Raw genomic sequence first — 23,251 nt, forward strand, 5'->3', positions numbered from 1 at the left:
TTTCTGTGTAAATAACACTGACATCTATGGCATACATGTCAAGTCATGTGCTGTAACACTAACTTCAATCTTGTCGTCTTTTCCCATTTTCATGAGCACTCACACATTTCTACAAGCATCAGAGTTTGAAATTTTTACGTGCCATCTCTGATTGAAGGCGCATCACTCAGCCATTTGATTCACGTAACAAACAGAAGGAAGATGGGGATGACAAAATCATTCTCTTCCCTGTTCACATTGAACAAACCCACAACTTCATTGAATCACATCATATCAGCTACAATCAAGATGCTTCAAACTAGTTATGAACCTGAATAATTTTTCAAACCAGGGTGGGGGAGTGTCTTGCTTTGGTATATGAACAAAATGACCACGTAAAACTTCCATACCGTGCATAATGTTTCCTTTTTACTCTGCAAATATATTCAATAAAATATATTGCATATGTTCAGTCACACAGGTAGATGCACGTGTTCCACCACTGTAGGCTGTGCCAGAAAAGGTACCGAGTTATACATCAGTTACCTTTTCTGTCTTTTCTTTAAGGTTGGAAATTGCATATTTAATACTACTATGACAATGAGAAAGCTGCAAAATCAAGTGCTTAAGTCAGAAATACTAACAGTTGTTCTAACAACATTACTTGAATATGATGTGCATGCAAATGCACGTGTTCCACCACTGTAGGCTGTGCCAGAAAAGGTACCGAGTTATACATCAGTTACCTTTTCTGTCTTTTCTTTAAGGTTGGAAATTGCATATTTAATACTACTATGACAATGAGAAAGCTGCAAAATCAAGTGCTTAAGTCAGAAATACTAACAGTTGTTCTAACAACATTACTTGAATATGATGTGCATGCAAAGTATTTCTGTTCATCTTTCTCTCATTATGAGTTGGATCACAATGAACTTCGCAACAGTCCTACAAGTATCAGGAAAGAACAGCAATTTCCATAATTTCTCTGATGATCTTCAATTGCTCCGGTAGGAGTAAAAAGGAACTTCCTCCCCCTTCCCCAAGGAGGCACTTAACCTGCTCCCACGCAGGTCAGCTCCTCTTGCCTCCCTGCCCACCTTCTCCGGTGAGAAAAAAGGCCACTAAGCAGACAATTCAGAAGGGACAGAGGGAGCTGAAGGCAGGACTGATGCCATACACTAAAAAAAAAAAAAAAAGAATATCCCCACCCCTATGAGTTCCCTGAATGACAGCTCATGAAAAAGCAGTGCCAAATTGACCAAAATACCCGTTGTATTCTCTCCTCCCACACTTGTACGCCCATCTTTTCCTTTGGTAGAGAAGCCAATGGCTCTTTTATCATGCTTGGCAGTACACTGGCATAGTTATCACCTATTTGTTCTTTTTCCTACATAAGGACAAAACATAAGAGTGGCTGCATTATATCAGGCCAAGGTCTATCTAGCCCAGTGTCCCCTGGTGACTGTGAACTGTTTCCATCCCCTGATCCTTCACATCTCTGGGCAGAATTCCCATTTTTGATGCTTTGACCCTCACATCCTTCCCCTTATCTTGTCTTCCTCCCACATCATACAGCTACTTTTCATTTTTCTTTCACCGTACCCCTCCCTTTCACCAGGAGGGCTGTGGGGCTTTGTTAGGGTTGGGCAGCAGCCTGACTCAAGAGGAGAAATCAGCAAAGACAGTGGCCAAAAGCAGAAGCCTGGAAAGAATATAAGAACCAGAAAAAAACATACACAATGATGCTCCCTTGAAGTATTCCCTCAGTCTCCAGCCACTTACTGCCCAGTGACTTCTAGAGGCAGATGTGGTTTCTTGGAGGTAGCCTTGAGGCTGTGAAATACGCAGGCTGTGCAACAAGGTCAAATTACAGCTCCAACTCTGCACCTTCAGTACCTGCTCACCCAGTAACCAGTGTTCCACAGCATCATAATTGCATTATTGACATTTTCAAAAATTCATGTCTTATTTTTAATTGTGTTTTTGCATTTGTACCTATTACAACTGTGTAAGTGACAATTGGTTGCTTCTTTTCTACAGTAGTTAATATTTCTGTAGATCCTAACGGGAAAAAAGAATTACATCATCATTTGCAGCAATCAGTGGCATTGTTTTTTTTCACCTCTTTCTTAAAAGTATTACAAGGTTTCCATTCAATAAGATGGGAACAGCTTAAGAAAATTATCTTCCTCCTTCTCTCCCCGTTACTATACAAGCAGAATAAGGGCAGGCAACAAATACTACAGTTTAATAACGGCAATGCCTCATCCATGAATTTATTTGCGTAGAAGGGTCATGTTGCCCTAATTCTGTTGACTAATGAATCAGAACTGGGGATGAACGGGACGAGTTAACTTTGGTCTATGACAAAATAAATATTATTTTCTTAGGCTAGAATTATTTCATCTTTGCTAGATACTATTGCCTAACCCTAATTTTGTCTCCTGTCCTGCAACACAGGGCAGAAATTCTTAGATTGACAGGAAAGTGACTACTAGATAAAAAACTAAAAGTATTTTCATTTGGAGAGATAGGCTTGCGTGATTTACTAGGTTGAAACAAAAGCAATCAATAAGGCATGAGAAATTTAAGACGAGAAACTGAACATTATGGTTTTTAATTACTTTTGAAATATACTGGTACATAGGACTTACAGAATGTCTATCACGCAGAACATTGTCTCAAAACACTGCCTCTATAACCATCATCATTCACAATAAAATGCCAGAAAACGAGAAGCGCGGCAAGGACTGGGGAAGGTAGGAGGGAGATGTATGATGACACCTGAGGAACGCGGATGAGCAAGCACTTGGAAAAAGAAAGCGCAGTTGCCTTTCTTTCTGAAAGAAATTGCATAATATCCTGTAGAACTAGACAGTTGATTTCTTTTCCTAAAAATGTGTGTAATAGGAGTACCACACACAGCTAAAGCAACAGTCTCCCAAAAAGCTGTTTCTATCTGTGCTGGTTACAGTTTAACATCATTGCCATTATCATTTAACACCACACTTGTTCATTTTAAGAAAAGAATACTGCTCTGCTACTTCAGAAACAAAAACATTCACAAAACTGGTACAATAATTATAGCTGTAAACAGCAGCTACTCATTTAAAACCCTGTTAGGGCATGATGACATGCAGGTTCAACATGTTAAGGTTTCAAAACCAAGTAGTTAGAAGATGACTTTTAAAAATCGAGCCATTCTGAATGTCTGTAAACTTCTCCTGAAAATGCTAAAAATGACTATAGTATTGCCTTGTTTACTGGTGTTGTGACTTTTGGGGACATAACCTCAGTTTATAGAGTTTGTGAAACCCACAATCTTTCTGGACGTTAAAGAGGGATTCCACTAGTTCCACCCCAAGCGTTATTTCAGTTACCTGAAAAACTAGATCGCTAGGCTTTTCCAGGATACATCTTTTTTGCCTTTGGCACCACCCCACCCCCAGCTTTCAACAGCAGCTTTGTTCCAGGTATGGAAAGCCTGGCCAAAAGGAGGCGGCAGGTTTTCTTGCTTACATCTCCTGAAGGGAGATTTGGCATCCTGTGTAAGGGGGTGGCACTTCACCAGCTGCAGGAGCGCACCAAGGAGATGAGAATTCAGATTCAAAAGCCCAAGGCTGCTTACTAGGGAAATGCTCCAGGAAGATGAGGATCCAAGGGGCTTGCTAGAGCCATGGGCCTGATGCTCAGGGAAGCTTGCAGTGCCGGACTCCCTGAGCAGCGAGGATGGGGACAGAGCAGTGCGGTGAGAGAGCCTACAATACCTGAGCACTAGGAGATGAAAAGGAGGGCTGAGGGACTCCGTGTTAGTGACCATCACCTGCGGGCCTTGGTTTTATGGAGAAGGCACAGATGCCAGCACAGTGCAACACAGAGGTTGTACAAGACAACGTCTAATTATCCTGAAATTACTAAATAAAAAAATAAAAATTCTCTTTTGGCTTTTCATATGTCAGGTTTCAGAAAGGCAATTTTCTTTTTTGCAGCAGAAGTCAGAGGAATGGAGAGATTCACTTCTTTTAAAATTTGTTAATAGAAAACCTCACGCTACTAATCTATGGCTGCAGCTCCACAGAAAGCTGCTTGTTATCTCAAAGGAGGTTCTTGATTTTGTACCATAGTGAACAGATGAAGAAAAAAAAGAACAGGTCAGAGGTGGGTACAGACTCTCTCAATTAGGAAGAAAAAATTAAGCAAACAAACTAGCAGTGAACAGGCTAAGCATCAAAAAACGTAAACAGAACAAGCAACTGTAACACCAAACCCAGTCATTTATTGCCTCTCTACTACTTAAATAAAGCCTTTGGCAAGTATTAGGGATAAAGCAGTACATTTTCTCAATGCTGAAACTAGTAATCTCAGAGGAGACAAATTAAAGGTCCTGCAAGCCAGGCCGATAAGACTCAGCTAAACACAGAAAAAGGTACTCTCAGGTTAGGAATCTTATCAATACTAACTTTATCTAAGGCCTGCAGCATTGCCAGGTCTTGTGGTATTGCCAACATATTTTCTAAAATGAACAGCAAATAATCTTCTTTCCCAACAGGGCAGAATCTAACATGTAGGCTATTTTATGCCTTCTCATATGATGGTAAAAGTCCACCTCTGTAAGACTTTTCTGCCATGCACAAATGATGATTTTACAGTTTGCCCACAGAGTACAATGCAGAAATCCCTAAGACAACCTGTATGAGTAAGACAATATGCTGTAGCACAGCTACATGCTGTTCTTGCTCCTGTATCACCACAACTGTTGGCAAGATGCTGGGGCTGGAAAAGCCTTATAGCTCAGGAAGAGCACCAAATGAGCTCTGCTAGACTGTTTCCAGCCTCAAGCATACAGAAAGCTCAGGTCCTACTGTGCTGCAGCCTCCAGTGCTCTCGCAGCTGCATTTAGCAAAGGCAGAGGTAAATGACTACACACAACCTTAGAAGAGCTGCTCTTGCCTTTGCCTTCATTGGCTTCCCCCTCAAAAGTTACTTCCATGGTTAAAAAGACAAAACTTCAACTATCCCTGATGTAAGCTGTGTAACAACAGTACAGAACCGAGAAAAAAAAATGGGGGGGGGGGGGGGGGGGAGGAGCAGAGCCTGAGAGTAACAGTACTGGATCAGACTAAAGGTCTGCTTTGCTCAGCATCGTGACTCCAGCAAAGTGGCCAAAAGCGGATATCCGTGAAGAAGCCTAAGGACAGAGCAGCCATGTATGATTCTCCTACTGGGTATGCATCCCAGTGTCCACCAGGCTTTTGTGGCTTGGGGTCTCTTAAATCAGATGTGCTCTCAATCTTAGTACCCTTTGGTGGATTTTCTTTCACATACCTCTTTGGTCTCCTCTAAGGTAAGCCTTTAGCAAATACCACCTTCACATCCACATCTTCTGGCAAGGAATTCAATAGCTCAATTACATTCTGAGTGCAGGACCACCTCTTTTTATTTACTTTGAAACTGCCTCCTGCTAGCTTTACATCTGCTACATGCCAGTCTTGTACTGGACAAGGCAGCAAGCATTTGATCTCCCTCTGCCCCTTTGATCCATCATTCAAGGCTCTAATTTGCAATACTGCAAAGGTCTGAACCCGTCAAATGTGATCATGCTGGTAAGTGGGTGAACTGCAATAATAGGCAAAATCCCTCACAGAAGACAAACACAATTTGTGGAGTCATGATCTGCGATGCCAGGCATGGCTGAAATTCCTGGGATTTCTTGAGAGTCAGAAGGGAAGACCAAGAACTCTGATACGAGCCAAAAGCATGCTTCTGCTTAGTGCAATACCTCAACAAGCTGGACGCAGACATCGCTGAAGGACAGAATAGGCTCGTGGGATTAACTCCCACTGTTTTATATCAGGTTCTGTTCTCAGGATAGAGGCTGCATGACAATAAAAACATCAGTGCTGCTCAGGCAAACATAAATGTTAGAATATTCATACAGTATACTAAAATAAATAGCTAGACCCTAAGGACTAAGGCCATTTATGCAAGTTCTTAAAAAATTTAACTCCAGTTAGTGTTGACCTACATTAAATCCATGTCCCGTTTGCTGTTCTGCCAGTGCAATTTCCCTGATTCTCCACAATATTTATTATAACCAGTATGATAGACTGGGACTACATATACCTTAAAGCAGGAATTGTTGCTTCTTTGTGTGTTTTAACAGCTACAAATGGAGTCTCATTACTGATTACAGCTCCTGGAAAACTACTGGGAAGCTCGTATTTTAAGTTTTGTTGCATTTATCTACCAACAAAACGAGTTATATTTCCAAGACAAAAACTGTTTCTGTGGCTTGAAAATGGCAGATTCTATAACTAAGTCATCTTCAACACTGAGTTTCGAGCTAGTATTTAAGAATTACTGTTTTATTCCTCCTGATGATTACTTTTCAGTTAGAGCTTCACTTTTGAAGTATAATTAATATATGTTAACTGGTTTAAAGTGGATGAAATCAAATATGCATTTAGCAGCTTTATGCAGTTGTGTCATAACATAAGAACTCTGTGCATTTAACAAAAAATTGCTGACTTTACTGCATGCAGTTCAGTGTATCAAAGTGCTTACACTGAATTTCAAATATTCCATGTATAATCAACACCTGAATTTTTTTTATTGCAACATCAAAAAATGAAGCGTGATCCACAGACAATTCAAGTGCTGTATATTTGTGTCTGCTATCAAGCATGTACATTCACAATTGGCAAAACTTTAATACTAGGTTCACACTATATTGTCTGCAGCAGCTCAGACAATTTATTCCTTTTACCCAAAGTCAAATCCGAAATAGTCCCAATGGTGCCTCTCTCTTCACTGGAAGGCATTTTGTATTACTCACTGGCAGGTTTAGGTAAAGAGATGACTAACACCTTGTCCAAAAGCATGTTAAGTACTGAAGGCTGCTATTTGCTATAAACTTATGTCAAAGACTTTAAGAGATGAAATTTGGATACAACAGGAGTTCAATTGGTTTGAAGAAGGTTCAGGAATTTCAACTACTAGGTTGCACGTAACAGTCCTTAATGTACACATTCTTGAAGACAAAGGTGCATCTGTAGTTTGTGTACAGACCTGATACATCCCCCCCACCCACTGAAAGAAATACTATTTTCAAAACTACGTTCTCAAAGCTCAGGCAAAATCATAATCAACTGCTGCCCATGCAACTTTCCTTTAACACACTTCCACAAGGACAGTACAGAAGTACATTTGCTCTTCCATGAGAATGCATTTCTTCACCATATCATTCTCAACAGACCACACAGGCTCAGGGCAGCAGCTTCTGGGTATTTTTATTTTGGGGTGGCGGCCAGGTCACACTTTAACTGGCAGAAATGCTTGGGTTTCACAGTTTCTGTCACCACTGACGGCACTTACAGGTAGGTGCAAGAGAAGCCATAAGCAAACAGGAGCTACATACACATATTTGGGTTTAAACCACTCGCTCAGCATCGTACAGGAATAAGCAAAGTCAATTCTCATCTCTGTTTTCCTTTAGCTGAGTGTGTAATTTGCTACCCTCCTTTCACTTTTAACAAAAAACAGCCTTCAGGCACTAAACCACATTGGTTGAATCCCTGAGCACTGTTTATCATATGCACTAATCAAACAGGATTTCTGTATGGGAAAAGTGAACTAAAATTATCAAACTGCATATGCAAAAGGAGCTCAAATTTTGTTTAGGTAAACTTGTTTAAGGTATGCCTTAATTCCTAATTATTTTAACTGTAACCATAGCATCATTCAAGATATTATGAACACTGAAAGTTTACTTGGGCTCAAAAACCAACAGGGATACTTCACAGAAGGAAAATCCACGAGGGCCTGTTAAATAAAACACCAGCACCCCTGGCTTTGGATCTCTCTGAGCTGTGAATCATTAAAGGCTGGAAGAAGTATTTTGTGGAGGTATCACTACGCTTCTGTGTTGTTTTTCTACTCTTCTCAAGGCCTCTGCTATTGACCACCACTGGTGACAGGATACCAGCTACATTATCTTTGGTCTGACCCAGTATCACATCTCTCTCCAAATGGTATCAAGCAGAGTGGCAACGCTGGTAATATCTTGCCTTTTGGTAAGTGGTTTTCAACCAGCCCAACAATAAATGTGATTAAAAATGTCATACATAATCCTAACGATTTACGACATAAGAAATTCTGAAGGTTGACAGTATCCTCCCAATGTAAAAATGTGGGGGAACTTTTTAAGGATGTAAATCAAAGGATTTCTGAGTGTTATTTATCTAATTCACCTCCTTTATTTACTTTCTAACTACAAATAAACCTTACATATTTTTATTACAGTAATACCTAAAAGCCGTCATTAGGGTCTTGTTATACTAAAATCCTACATAAATACATGAAAGACATCATCTTTGCCTCAAAAGTACTTCTTGTAGGCCAAGATAAAGTAGATTAACAGCAAAATGGAGCACTCAATAACCTGAATTACTTGAGAGGTAGTTTGGAAAAGGTCATCTGAGTTCCACAATGATTTTGAGAAAAAAAGTGAATAAGCAAATAAGCGCAACTGATGGCTGAGTCCTCCTTTAAATGCCCCCAGTGTAACTAACTACCATCACTCAGAAATTGAATCCCCAAACAGCTTGATTCCATCAAATGGGTTTAGCACTTCATCTTGTCAGCGTATTTAAACAGCCCCCAGCATACAGTAACTCATTCTTCTGACCAAAACGAAAATACAAACAACTAAACATGTGGCCATCTTACATAATATTAGCTTTTTTTTTTTTTACACAACCAAGAGCTAAGAGCAGACAATTCAATCATTCAAATGCAAACCCAAACTGAAACAGAAAAACCCAAAAGCCAAGCAAAACCAAGTGTGCATGCCTACAACTAAAGAACATCAGAGAAATGCAATGTAAATATAAAAATTCTGACTCAATTTAGCAGTTAAACCCTCAAGATCTGCTTTACATGCGACATCCCACAGCAGTGAGTCTCAGTTTTCAAGGGGTATAAAATACTAATCTCTAGAAAGCAGCCCTTCATAACCTTAAATGTTAATTGTGGTGCGGCTTTAATCAGAGTGAACAAGTTTTAACAAGTAACTGAGAAAAATTGCAAGTTATAAAACATACCTTGGATTCAGTACAAGTCTACAGACTATAACATTTCTAACACTAGTCTTTTGACATGCTTAAGCCAGTGTAATAAAAAGTATCTCAATATTACAAAGAATTCCCTCCTACAAAAAACAAAACCCAAACACTACTCCTAGCCAGACACAAAGTATACGCTTTTGACATTTGATGCTGAAATGCAATTCAAATAAAAGAAAAAACAGACATCTCCATGTTAAAATGTCCAAAAAATTACTTTCAAGAAGACATTTTGAAAACCCACTAGCATTAGTCTTATGTTTAGGAATTGCTTTTTAAGAAAGGCAGAGGCTTGAGACTCTTTCCAGTCCATCTACTATCTCTGCCATTACCACTTACAAGTACCAGCCCAGTCCCAGCACTATTTAATCTATGTGCATCAGAAGTAATCCTTCTACCAACACGACTGAGGTTTGTCTATATATTTTGTATTAGCTGTGTCTAGTTTCCCAGGTTCACAGGCTCTTGCTAACATTAGCACTTATTTGTGCTAGTACATTAATGATATTTTTGAAACATCTCTTTCTTTAATAAAAGCAGAAAAGGGGATTTTTATTAACACTACTTGACACTGTAAGAGTCTCATGCTGTCGTGTACCTTTCTGGGAATTTCACTAATGTAAGCCCGAAGGATTTAGCAGAAGAGAAGGGAGCAGGCTAGGAACACACAGCCTTGAGAGAGCTCTGCTTGAGCTGCTGGGGAATTGCACTCGTACACACCTACGTTAGAATAAGACTTTCTGGAACGGTCTCCTTCAGTGGCTGTAAAGGAAGCCTGCACAGACTAGCTCAGACCTGAAATAAAATCTTTAGATTACTAAGGCTACCTGATGTCCTATCTGATGTAAGCATGTTGCCCATTGCACAAAAATATACTAATTGAAGGGCAATACTTTTATTTACTACTCTGAACTGTGTAAAAAAACCCTAAAACAAATGACTTACTACAGCAACTGCAGTTTGAGAAGCACCCTTAGAAATTTTAACCGTACTTAAAGACATTGTTGGACTAACATGTAACTGGTAGGTAATATCAGTGAACTAACCATTTTTGGCTCCTTCCAAAGAATTTACAAACCTTTCACAAGAAAGATTTTTTTCATTAGAAAAACTGAATAAAGTACAATACTAGAACACTATTTTTCTGACTGCTTAGTCTATGCAATTAAAATCAAATAACAAAAGATTTGGATATTTGCTACAAACTTTCCAATCAAGAGGAAAGAATTCAAACTAAAAGATACAGACAATGAACCTACAAAAAAGAGTTGAGAAATAAAAAAAAAAAAAATCTAAAATAACATTCTAAAGAACATTACATTTCTAAAGCTCTCCCTCACCATTTTTTTTCCCCCTTCATTTAAACAAAAAATTAATAATTTTTAATAATTTAAACTTTTGGTTGCAGCAGACAATTGTTCATGAAGTAATTTTTCAATTTTATGATATTCTACCCTAGAAATGTAACAAAAACGACTCCTTTTTATTTTTAATCTACCAATTTCTTGAAAAGTAAAACTGAAAAGCTGCAGTCATAAGTAATTTCTTAAGTGTTTCAAAGAAAGTGTTCACACTCACCAGTACTGCTTTCAGATTTTTCTTCTGGTTGGCTTTCTGGAAAAAAAACAAACGAACAAAAAAGGAAACGTAATGTTTCTGTGTTGATTATTTGAAATTACATCTAAAAAGTGGGTTGCAAAGCAAAGAATGATAAATTATCATAAAAATCAGAACCACTGGGTTTGATTAATGTTTATAAATCTACTTTCTGAAGAATAATTTGCCACGGGGAGCAATAAAAAAATACCTCCTTTAGTGCCCAAACTCACAACTTAAATGAGAGAACTCCATTACACCTCTGATTGAGCTCTGCAGGAATGAAGTTACACATTTATACAAAATCAGTAGTAGGATTATACTTAAGCAATGAATAGTATCCATTTATCTCACTAGTCACTCTAGACAAATGAGTATTATTTTTGTATATTTAAAAAAAAAAAAATCAAGGTTCTGCAAAAGAATGCTCTTAATTGGCATTAGCTAAAGTTTTGAACTTGATCAACCTCTTCTCTACCCCTTCTGCAGATCACACAAGGACTTATTTCTTCAATCTTTTCCCTTTCTGATCATTGGCCCTCAAATGGTACTATAGCCCAACTTGTTAGGTACAAAAAAGACACATAATCAGAGACATCTCCTGTTCCACAGAGCAGAGAATCAAAGTACGTATGAAGGAAAAACCTAGACACAAGCGGTGCAGACTGACTTGCCAAGAAATTATCACTTGGGTGAATGGCAGAGTCAGATTCAGAAACAGCTTTCTGCATGAAATTCCAATCCCACATTTGAAGAAATGGCAGCCGGCGGATGTATTTTGGTAAACTGAGTTCTAACACTTACCAAGTCCTATGAAATTAAACCCCTACATAAATTTGTCAACATGAAATTTGACTGCTCCTCCTATATTTCTCCTTTTTATGCATCTTCTAAGGTAGAGAATAAAAAGAACATTTTCACTTATCTGAAATACAGTTAAAAATGGTAAAATATACTTGTTCTTAGCTTTCAACTCAGACATGTCACAGCTATCATTACAGACTATTTACTTACAGGCAAGAGTGAATTACTGCTCTAACTCGAAGGGTAATTTTTGAGCTCAGTTAGTTTGATCATTTCTGCCATTTACAGGCTGGGTATTAACAGAACTGAAAACACAAAATATTTTACAAAACCTTTTTCTTGCCACTGATTCTTGCTGGCTTTCATGGCTGATGGCCCTGTTTACTCATTGAGATGGCTGACAGCCTGAGGACTAATGCAAATGGAAAAAGCAGTGCCTCACAGATCCTTCTTTCTTTACCAGTGGCTGTCCTCAGTCTTAGCAGCCGAAGGCATGTGCTTTCTCACTGAGAAAACATCATTATATGGCCTCTTCCCACCCATGAGCCTTCACAAAGCGAGTTAAGATCCCTGCCAACTTTCAGATATACATGCAAGATAGCCTGTTTGCTGAAAAACATGTATTTTCTCATTGACCTTTTTTTGTGTGTATTTAGCACATTTACAGCATAATGTTATTACCCAACCAATATCCTAACTCAGTTGTAACTTAATTAAGGAAACATTCAGTACACACACAAGAAGCAAAGAGGACATAATGAAGAACGTGCAAACATACTAAGATATCAACGCCTGCCTGGACTGAGATGTAAGCAGCAGCTAGATTTAAAGCTGTTTCTTTTTAACTCTGTTTCAATGAAAAGACTAGCTACCTAGCCAAAACTACTGCATAAGACACCACACTTAAAAGTTGTTAATGGCATCTCTGATTCAAATAACAATAAATGTATATCATGTCTACAGGGGGAGTGTGTGTGTTCGCTTGTATGTAGCAACAGAATCTGCCCTCAACAGCAGAGACAAAAAAAAAAACAGACAAAATTCAAGCCTTGCAAAAAAGTGGATTTTTTTTTTCTCATCATTAGACAACTTGTTTTTGTTATGATTAGGTCACAAGTCTCTGCTTCAAAAATCTTCTCAGTACTAATATCACGAAGAAGGTAAAGGAAGTTTTACTATGTCTACTCAATATATTTTATCAATGCAAACTACAGCTGCCGAGTCTCCTCCACAACATGCAAGATTCACAGATAAATGTCAACGGGTTGGGATTGGTTGGTTGGAGTTTTTTTGTTGTGTTTTTTTGGGGGGAGGAGGTTGGGGTGGTTTGGGGGGGGTAGTTTTGTTTTGGTTTTTTTACACATACATCAGTGAGACTGAAAAAAACAAAGAAATTTAAAGTTACTGAAGTAGGCAGAAAGCCAATTCTATTCCCATCACACTGAGCCCATTCTAACATCCCATATATTTTGTGCATTATATCCTCAATTGTTTAAATTTGTACAGGAATTAACAGTCTATAGTTTTAATAACAAAAATGAAAAGAAAATTAGGAGCTTACCCCTGCCAGCCAGCTGAACCCACTTTACAGTAATTTGTTAATCCTCACAACATTCATATGAACTAAGTAAATAAAGATCATTTCCATTTTTTAGAGATGGAGAAGAGAGATGATGTAAGCAGTCGCAGTTATTTTCTAAATGGACCGTTATGTCACAATAATACATACAAAATCTTGACCCATCAAAATGCTGTCTGTAATTAGACTAGCTTGAGTCACATATTCTGCTTTTCTGATCATGGGTTGCATCTTCTTTATGATCCTCACAAATATTTGGAAATTTGCATAAATGCTAGAGATCTGAAAGGCTGCCGTTGCTTCTATTTCTTTTGATCGTGAGGCTGCTGATAGGTCTTCCTCTTCTGCTAACAGCAGTCCATAAAAGATTGAAGTACATAAAGGAACAAAGAAGCATTAAGTAAGACCCCAAAGCATTTTGGAGACCGGAATGTGTGGTTAAGTGACAGCCTGAACAAATAGAGACAATTGGAAAGTACTGTTAAAGTAGGCAGGTATACATCAAAACTCCTCAGCAGGCAAAGCTAAGACGGCAGAATGATGAGGGAGGGCGTTTATTTCCTAAATAAGAGTTTGATGAAAAATTTGAGAAGTCAAACATTCATCTAGTAAGATTAGAAGTAGTATCACAAGGCATCAAGATTCTGAGCACTATGTATTTTACTGGAAATAATTAAATGTAATTATAGGAGTAACTGCTTTAATGAAAGAAAGAAACATCTTTCCAGGATTTTTATTAGTGTTTCTTCCCTTCACATTTCTTTAAATGGCTGGATATATCTGATATTTCAAAATACAAATATACAAAATACAGAATACAAACCTCTGAATATTCATTTTCACTGGAATACAATCACACATTGTAAGTTACATAGTAGGCGTGATTGATGTACAAACTCAGAAAAGGTCCTTTCATATATGAGAAGCTGTATAAAGGAAAAAAAAACACAACCCAAAACAAGGGAGAATATTCAAGGGGTGTGGTAATAAAGGAGCTGTTCTAAGGTATATAGGCAGTTATGTGTATTATTGAACAGGAATACAAAAAAATTGAATTTCACGAATTGAGATTCAGAAAGAAGAGAAGACTCGGAAAACTGGAGAAGAACGCAATGTTAAGAGCCAGCAATCTTCCGTGAAGCATGAAACAGTGAAACAATCCATGCATGAATGCTGCTCAGAAACAAAGGTCTGGTAGCCATTCTGTCAATGGAATTCTCTAAACACTTTTTACTTTCAGTAAGACGGAACGAGCATGAAGGAGTTTAAAGTCACTAAAATAGACATTAAGGCAATCCCACTTATGAAGGGGGAGTTATGAAGATATATTCAAAATTTCAATTAAATGAGTCATCTCACCTAACTTTGCAGAAATATCTTATACTTTATTTGTGCCTGCAGTGTAAAATGTTCTTCTCCACCCATCAGTCCTTTAGTTAGGGATGCAATTGCCTGCCAAGGTCTATGTTTTCCCAAGTCACATTAGTAGCACATTTTTCCAAGAACTAGCTCAATAAGAAACATTTATCATTAACTATAACATAGCTGTATTTTTTATTTCTATTTAGAGCCAGCAATCCTAAACTACCTACTGGCAGAAAAATTAAGCAACAGGCAATTAAAGCAGTAAGGGAATTAATTTATAATCACAATCAGAAAAGTTTGCTGTTAAATGTTTAACAAAAGCATGTTCCCACTCCTTCAACCAAGAAAGAAACGGTCAAATTATAGCACTTCCTTATGCCAGGGCGTCTGCCAGTAGGAAGCTCAGAAAAAAACAATTTTAACCAAACACACCCTATATCAAGCCCACGACCTGCCCCTAGATAGTTCTTAGCTATACACGTGTAAGAAAAATTCATTTTGTTCAATACAACACATTGAAATATATGCAAAATGCTCCTTTCCTCCCGCCCAAAAAATTACAGCTATGATAGCTGATGACAAAGATAAGATAAAATGACTGGAAGCACAAATAGTATTGTTGCATAGCAACTGTTGATGTACATATGGTGATGTTTATGGAACAGAATGTAGTTCATATTTAATGCAGAAATAATACTGAAACCAGCCTAGACAGCAAGAGACAACTGTGCTTTGGATCCCTCTGCAGCCATCACAGAAGCCACACTTCCCGCCAGCTTTGCTAAACCGATGTTCAGGAACACCACTGCAGGTCTTAGTGATTTGCCCAGCAATGAAGACGCAATGTCTCACATGTGCAAACAGCCTCGCAAAGGAAGTCAGGAGGTATTTTGCAACTAGTACTTTCGGAGTGCATTGTACTACTCTGTATTATTCATTAGAGCTATTTCAAAATACAGAAATAGGAAAAAAAAAGAAACAGGAGAAACCCCAGAGTTAGTCTAAACAGAAAGTACACCATGTGTGAAAGCCACCATAGACCAGATTTTTAATAGTAACTGGGATGGGATCCACTTTATCCAGCTTTGTATTAGAATAGAGTTTAATTTGTGTTTGAATTTATGTATTGGTTGTATCCAACACATAGAATAGAATAGAGCAGACCAGACCATTTCAGCTGGAAGGAACCTACAACGATCACCTAGTCCTACTGCCTGACCACTTCACAGCTGACCAAAAGTTAAAGCATGTTGGTAAGGGCATTGCCCAAATGTCTCTTAAACACTGACAGGCTTGGGACATTGACCACCTTTCTAGGAAGGCTGTTCCAGTGTTTGACCACCCTCCCAGTTAAGAAATGCTTCCTAATGTCCAGTCTAAACCTCCCCTGGCGCAGCTTTGAACCATTCCCACGCGTCCTATCACTGGATACCAGGGAGAAGAGCTCAGCACCTACCTCTCCGCTTCCCCTCCTCCCGAAGCTGCAGAGAGCAATGAGGTCGCCCCTCAGCCTCCTTTTCTCCAAACTAGACAAGCCCAAATTTTGTATTAGGTCAGATCTAGTACACACACTGCAGAAGACCTAGAAACTGCAATTCATTAGACTTTGGACATAATAAATGGCACCTCAGAAGACCCTACTGCTGTCCATTAACTAATATGGGACCACCAGAGACGCAGAGGTTTACAATGTAAGAACTAAAGGATTTCTTCCAACTACAACAGGTATTAGAAGCAAGTTTAGTTAAGACAAAACAAAACAAACCCCACAGAAAATCCATTCAGAAGTCTGGAAATTACATAATGCAGAAAATATTAAGTTACTTGTCAAGTTTGATCTCTTTTGCTTGCTCTAAGTGACCTGACGAGTCAATGTGAAGTGCTGAATTATCCAGAATATGTAAACTCCCTGCAGTATCTTCCAAGATTACAAAATATTTCAGAGGCAGCTTTGTCATTCCTCACTCATTTTCTGAAAGACCATCAGAAAGATGGTCACTACAACATAAGGAATGCAGGATTAGAGGACAGCACACAGAATAGATCTTAGGGCTTTTATGTGCTCCAGAAAAATAATAAAAATAAAATAAAAAAAAAAAGAACACACACAAAACCCCACAACAAAACTCACCCTTTATAAAAGAAACCCAACTGTTTTATGCAATTTGCTCCACTTTAGATAAGTTCAGTCCTCAAGAAGGGTATTGACTGAGAGCAATAGTGCATGACGCACTTTTTTATCCATATTTCATTTGCATAATTCCTCAAATGCATCCTTCCAGATGCAACATTAGAAATGCCATCTGCAGCTCCATAGCAGCTTAATCTTTGGCCCACGGTTCAAACCGGCATATGGATTCTGTTATATGGTGCACTTTGCAAAAGAAAAAGGAAAAAGATCACAAATGCTTTTCACAAAAAAATGCTAATTATAATTTGAAGACAAATATTGATCTGCAACCATAAGAATGAATTAAATTCAATTTCCTATGACTGTGTCTTATTGCAGACTGACAGATATGCAGAGATGTGTAAGCTTTTATTGAGTCTTTTTCCATGGTTGATACAATTATAGTGGTTTTTTCCACGTGAGCTTTCTGGCATCAAAATAGGGTAGCAGCCTTTCTTTCGGGTATCCATACAGTTTCGTTCCACTCTTCAGACACCTGTTTTCACACTAGCCATAATTCAGTATAAAATTTGTTGAAATTGGCCCTAGAGCTCAAAACATATTGGCAATATATATTCAAACACATAGAATCATAGAATAGTTTGGGTTGGAAGGGACCTCTAAAGGTCAGCTAGTCCAACCCCCCTGCCGTGGGCAGGGACATCTTCAACTAGATCAGGTTGCTCAGAGCCCCGTCCAACCTGACCTTGAAGGTTTCCAGGGATGGGGAATCCACCACCTCTCTGGGCAACCTGTGCCAGTGCTTCACCATGCTCACTGTAAAAAATTTCTTCCTTATATCTAGTCTAAATCTACCCTCTTTCAGTTTAAAGCCATTCCCCCTTAAAAAAAAAGGTCTCCCTGAAGCCTTCTCTTCTCTAGGCTGAACAACCCCAACTCTCTCAGTCTTTCTTCATAGGAGAGGTGTTCCATCCCCCTGATCGTTTTTGTGGCCCTCCTCTGGACCCACTCCAACAGGTCCATGTCTTTCCTGTGCTGAGGGCTCCAGAGCTGGACGCAGTACTCCAGGTGGGGTCTCACCAGAGCAGAGGAGAGGGGCAGAATCACCTCCCTCAACCTGCTGGCCACGCTGCTTTTGATGCAGCCCAGGATACAGTTGGCCTTCTGGGCTGTGAGCACACATTGCTGGCTCACGTCCAGCTTTTCATCCACCAGTACTCCCAAGTCCTTCTCAGCAGGGCTGCTCTCAATCCCTTCATTCAGCCATCATCCCATCAATTCAGCCTGTATTGATACCACGAGTGTGGCTGCAGGAACACGGTGTCTGTAAGAAATCTGCCTGGAATTTGGAATATTTGTGTCACATCCATCTTTACAACCAAAAAAAGTCATGCAAGAAAAGCACATTAAAGTTTATTTTTGATTGTACTGCCAATGCCAGCTTTAACAAAACAGCAACACGTTTTAGCCATTTTGCATTTAAGCAAGTTTCATGAAAACTCACTGACTGCATGTTATGCTTGCTAATTTCAAGCAAAAACAATTTTGACAGGGTCTATGCTTATTCAGTGCTTCACTCCAAATATTTCTCATTTCACGAACTACCCTTTGCTTCCGATTAGTATAATAACTGCTACTCAATAGATCCACGGTCCTTGAATAACATTTTGTAGTTATTAAGAAATGCCAAATTTTTAATTGAGTAAATAAAAATAGGACAGCTTCTAAGTACCTAAAGGTTTCAAGACACTGGTATTACAGATGGTAAAACGGAAATAAATGGGCATCTTCTAGCTATCACATTCTAATGACTTCCATTCTAACTGATGACAAATACTCCACATTCAAGTTAAGCATCTGCACTCATTGCAGCGTAAATTACCATTAGAGGTTTTTGAAGCAAGCATAAAAAGGTGTCTCGGGAAGCAAAATCCCATGGGATTTCCAGCAAACATGCAAAAATCACTGAATGCATATTCTAAACACATCTTCACATCTGAAATCTCTCTCTTCTGTCAAGCATTCTGAGGTCAAGGCACAGAGAAATGAAAAAGGATGAGGTACTACTAAAATGCTTACAACATTCTTGAAAACTTGCTCCCTGTCTCTTTCCACATTTGTAATCTATGGATTACAACACCTTAAAAATACTGGTTTTTATAAGTCACACGTGAAAATACAATTGTTTTTTTAAAGTGAAAAACCAGTATCATGACTACAGTAGTTTCAGAGAAAGGGATAATAACTGAAAAGTGCCCAAGTTGCACTGTAAGAGCTTGTACTTCTAAACACAACTGTGACAGTCAAGCTACTTGTACCTTAATATCTCAATGCACAGCCATTAAATCTTTAAATAGATTTTAAAAAGGAGGTGATCAAACTTGCTACGTATTCTAACTCCGTCCTGTGAGTTACAATTCTCCCTCCCTCATTTATTCGATAAAGCATCACACTGCCATCACAGCAATTACTTGCCAGCCTTTGAACATCAAAACGTGAGAAGCTGGTCACACTGTAATTTTCTGCCCCACAGAAGGCAGAGGTATCAAAAAAATATTACTATTGTTTGTCTTCTGGGGACACCAAAACCTAAGTGCCTGAAACTGACGTACCTTCTGCAGACAATGAGATATGCTCTGCAGACACCTTCCTTCTCTCTCCAACATCCAGAACATGACTATGTAATCTCAGTAGAAAACCTTACAGCACATGGGAGTTACATGCAAGGCAGTCTGCTGACCTTACTGTACAGTGTAACACTACCATGTACCTTAAGTCTAACATGCAATTTAGGACATATGATCTTGAATATCCTAATCACTCATACAGCTACTGAGCTTAAGGCAGGCCAAACAGCTGAAATCCAGTGAGAAAAATTATAACCTTACGGCTGCCCTGTTTGGTATTATGACCTTATTAAGCTTTAATACACTTAAACCATATATACTTCAAGAAAATGTGGTGAACAGATGTGTTTATTGCTAAAATGGATCTGTTCAACTGGACAGAGGAAGAATCAGCATTCTTATAAAACTATATTCACAGCAGAGACCAATTCAAGGAGGAAAAAAAAAATATTAGTTGATCCCAAAAGTCCGTGGGACCATAAGAACATTTTTTCCAGTGAGAAGCCTAAAAAGGAACATACAAGGTACCGCACTCCACAATCTCTCTGTTCTCTTCAGCAGACCCACAGCTGAAATGTACATAATAACCCTATGTGGAGAACTCAAATTAGTTGCTCGCTCATATGAAGAAGAGAGACAGGCACAAAAAAAGAACAACAGTGATATGTATGCAGATAACAACAAAAGAGAGACAAAATCTGCCTTCTGAGTCTACTGGCCTTTACAGCAGCCAGTTTATTGAAATCATGTATACTGGAATCGTAACAAATAACTTTAATTCTAACTTACCTACTGAACTTTCTGTGAACACTGTTAAGGTCTGTCCTCCCACACTTTGCAAAAGAAATGGATGTTCCCTTGGTGCACTGACTGAAGCAGGTTTTCCTCCAATATCATTGATGCTTGCAAGCTCTTCATTCAAAGTAAATGACACCTAACAGTCACAATTACCACAGTGTTACTAAACAGACTCAATTACACATCTTTAAGAGTTATGGGGAAACAAAAACAGATGAAAAAACCAAGTAGTATAGCACATTTCCATTTCAAAAACATAAAGAGTGGGGCAAGAGTCTTAATGTATTGATCTCTTGTTGAAATACAGAATTCAAAGCTTTCATGTACTTAGTAAGATTTACTCATCTTTTAAAAAATTGTAAATTACTTCCTCGTGAAGTCAGAGAACAATTTGATTTTACTTATTAAAGTGTAAGGCATAATAGGTTTTCAGACATTGTTCAGTATGGGTGCTTTAAAATGTTTCACACAGACAGCTGAGTTCCAGAAAAAGTGCTGCTGTACCACAAGTGTTATTAGCCTGGGGACTCCTGAATTGCATGCAGCCCAGGAGAGGTTCAAATACAGCTCCTTTGCTATGTTTACATTGTATGCCCAATACAGGAGCTGAGGAGGTACTGGGGGGACTGGGTAGCCAGAATCCCTAGTCACAGGACACAGCAAGAAACCTGAGAAGGGACTGTTCAGACCTGTGCTGCATTCTTTCCCTGTATGTCCTGCTTAGCCTCATTCTGCCATGCAGCAACAGGGTCCCCGGGAAGCCACCCATTCTCATGGGGTTCCTCACCACTTGGCTCTACACAGACTGCAAAATGCGCTTTGTGGCTCTCATCAATACCAAGATTTTGGCGTGGGGCTCACAAAATTAGGGAGGTTGGCTCGTATTCCAGCCTAGAAGAGTCCAATCAAACATCCAAACCTCCAGTAGAACTCTCTCCACTTATTCTAAAAGGAGTTTGGCCAGGTTATCAAATGACAAATGCAGCCTGCTTCCCTGACATTTTTTCGTCCAGAGTGTCTTCCAATTCAGTGACAGACCTACATGGTATTTGAAGTAATTCTAACTAATGCAACTTTCCTTATCTCTTGTAAAAGACACAGGAAGTTAACCATCATTCACTGAGGTTGCTATAATAAATGCATTTACCTTTGCATACAGAAAAACCTTCAAGTTGCTTTAGATTTAGTAGGACCAAATTCCGAATTTAAGACAAAATACTTTCTGAAATTGCAACCCTCCATCTCCAGCTCCTTTCGCTTTATCATCATCCTCCTTAGTTCTCAGGCAGCCTTTTGCACTAACGTCTCAAAATGTTTAGAAAGAAGGCCGCTACTACCATTGCTGCTTACAGATGCATAAATAAACTTCAGGAACAAAGAGACTTGATGAAAGTCCCACAGTAAACCTATGGGCAGAAGCTACAAACAGAATTCTTTCCTCCTGATTCTGCGGTACAATGCTTCATTACAGGTATAACAAAAAATATATGACATTAGAAACCAGCATGTTCTACACAATTTTTAGAGTTTAAAATATAAGACATTTACAGCCTTTGTATTTAGTAATTACTTACTTCTGTTCTTCCTTGATTTCTGCAAAAGAAAATATTTAATGTTTTAGTTTCCATAATCTAATTCCACAAGTTTAGCTTCCCTGATAAAAAAGCAAATTAAAATTCTAGTTCTGTTACTCATCTTCACTCCTGAGCTGCTCAATTTTTTTTTTTTATGCTGATGCCCAAAAATAAATGGGAAAAGTCAGCAGGTGAGAACAGAAGCAGCAAAATAGCACATAAGTAAGTTAAAGAACATTATCCAGTTAGATGTGCATATTTCTTGGGTTTAAGAAATCAAACATCATGTAGTGGTACACAGCCACACCCTAGTATAATTTCATATCATTCATGTATTGATAATCACTATACAAGCAAGTACTTTTCAGGTTTCAGAGAAATATGCACAGTGTTTGCAAGAAACAGGATTATCTATTAAAAGAGGTGCAACATAATCTATTTTACTGCAGGTAACTTCTAAGAATTGCAACGAATAAAGGTACAGTAAAGGCTTACTTGGCAATCCTTAGTTTTCCCACTTCACCCCTTCCTGAAGCTTTATTCCACTGTTGTGACAAGTATTTGGGGACCTAAAAAAAGAAGACACATTTAAAGAAAAGCAGATTTAAAAATTCTATATAAATTGTGTACGTGTATATACTTTAAATGCATTTACCCTAACCACTTCAGAATACAGTACGATCTAAATATAATAGACAATATATTCTATTAAGGAGAGCAAAGTGAACAATGTAGCACAAAAATAAGGCCAGTGGAGAGTCCCAAATTTCCCAAATGAGGGAAAAATCTTATAATACCTTTAATCTCAAATACTATTATCCAATCATGAAAGGCAAACAAAGATCAGCATCGTATTCTTAAACTAAGGAGTCCAAATAATTTTATCAAGTAATACTACACTTTTAAATATTCATCAGAAATTCTTATCTGTCTACGAAGAAAAAAAAAAAACCCTCAAAAAACCCAATGATGAGAAGTTAGGCAATAACAGCTCAGAGACCAAAAGGTGGTGTGAAGGGAAGGCTTAGAGTTTGGGAACCTCAGGCACATTCAGCAGCAAACCGTAGCCCTACTCCCACCAGATGTCCGCTTCTTCAACAGCAGAACTCCCCTATGCAGATCTGCCTCCCATCACTCATTCCCACCCTTCCACTCTACCACGAAAGGTGTCTGTGCAGCTGGTCAGCATATGGAAAAAGCAAACTGATCTGGCTGCGAGGTGTGGGGGACTTCTACATTTTAGCTGTGCTGAGTTTATATTTAGCATGTGGAACAACCAAACCAGGTTCCCAACCCATTTCCCTGAACAACTGCACAAAGCAAAGGTCAGTGCAGGGTCAGGAACAAGCAGCCCTGCTTAACCTGATACATCCAAGGAATAAAAGCTGCTCCAGTGATGCTGACTCACCTACACACACATTCCTTCAGTTACAACAGTTTTGGTATCTGCAACCTCAGGTGGCCTGGGCTTACGATGGACAGTAAAGGCACCTACGTAACCAACCAACAAGGTGGAAGCTGGCTTTCCAAGCAGACCCATTTTTCCTCTTTTCCCATCAATGTAGCTGAAATCACAGCCTGCCTCTCTACTCTCTGGCCAAAAAAGTACCAACTAACTACTGCTGGGTAAACTAGACCCCAACAGCTGGCACTTCCATGGCCAGCCTCAAAGAACT

The 23,251-nt window shown here is 38.8% G+C and overlaps 1 protein-coding gene across 1 annotated transcript in view; it reads right to left on the bottom strand.

Moving 5' to 3' along the window:
• GTF2F2 (general transcription factor IIF subunit 2) overlaps positions 1-23,251 on the bottom strand; it is a 125,172-nt gene that overhangs the window by 73,200 nt on the left and 28,721 nt on the right. Inside the window, exons 3-5 of the mRNA XM_009277155.2 lie at positions 21,576-21,594; positions 19,993-20,137; positions 10,680-10,715 (exon numbers count right to left, since the gene is read on the bottom strand). Of these exons, the coding sequence (XP_009275430.2) occupies positions 10,680-10,715; positions 19,993-20,137; positions 21,576-21,594 (200 nt within the window). The remainder of the gene's footprint in view (positions 1-10,679; positions 10,716-19,992; positions 20,138-21,575; positions 21,595-23,251) is intronic.

This window comes from Aptenodytes forsteri, unplaced genomic scaffold, assembly GCF_000699145.1.
Source record: "Aptenodytes forsteri isolate BGI_AS27 unplaced genomic scaffold, ASM69914v1 Scaffold145, whole genome shotgun sequence".
In the NCBI taxonomy this organism is placed as follows: Eukaryota; Metazoa; Chordata; class Aves; order Sphenisciformes; family Spheniscidae; genus Aptenodytes; species Aptenodytes forsteri.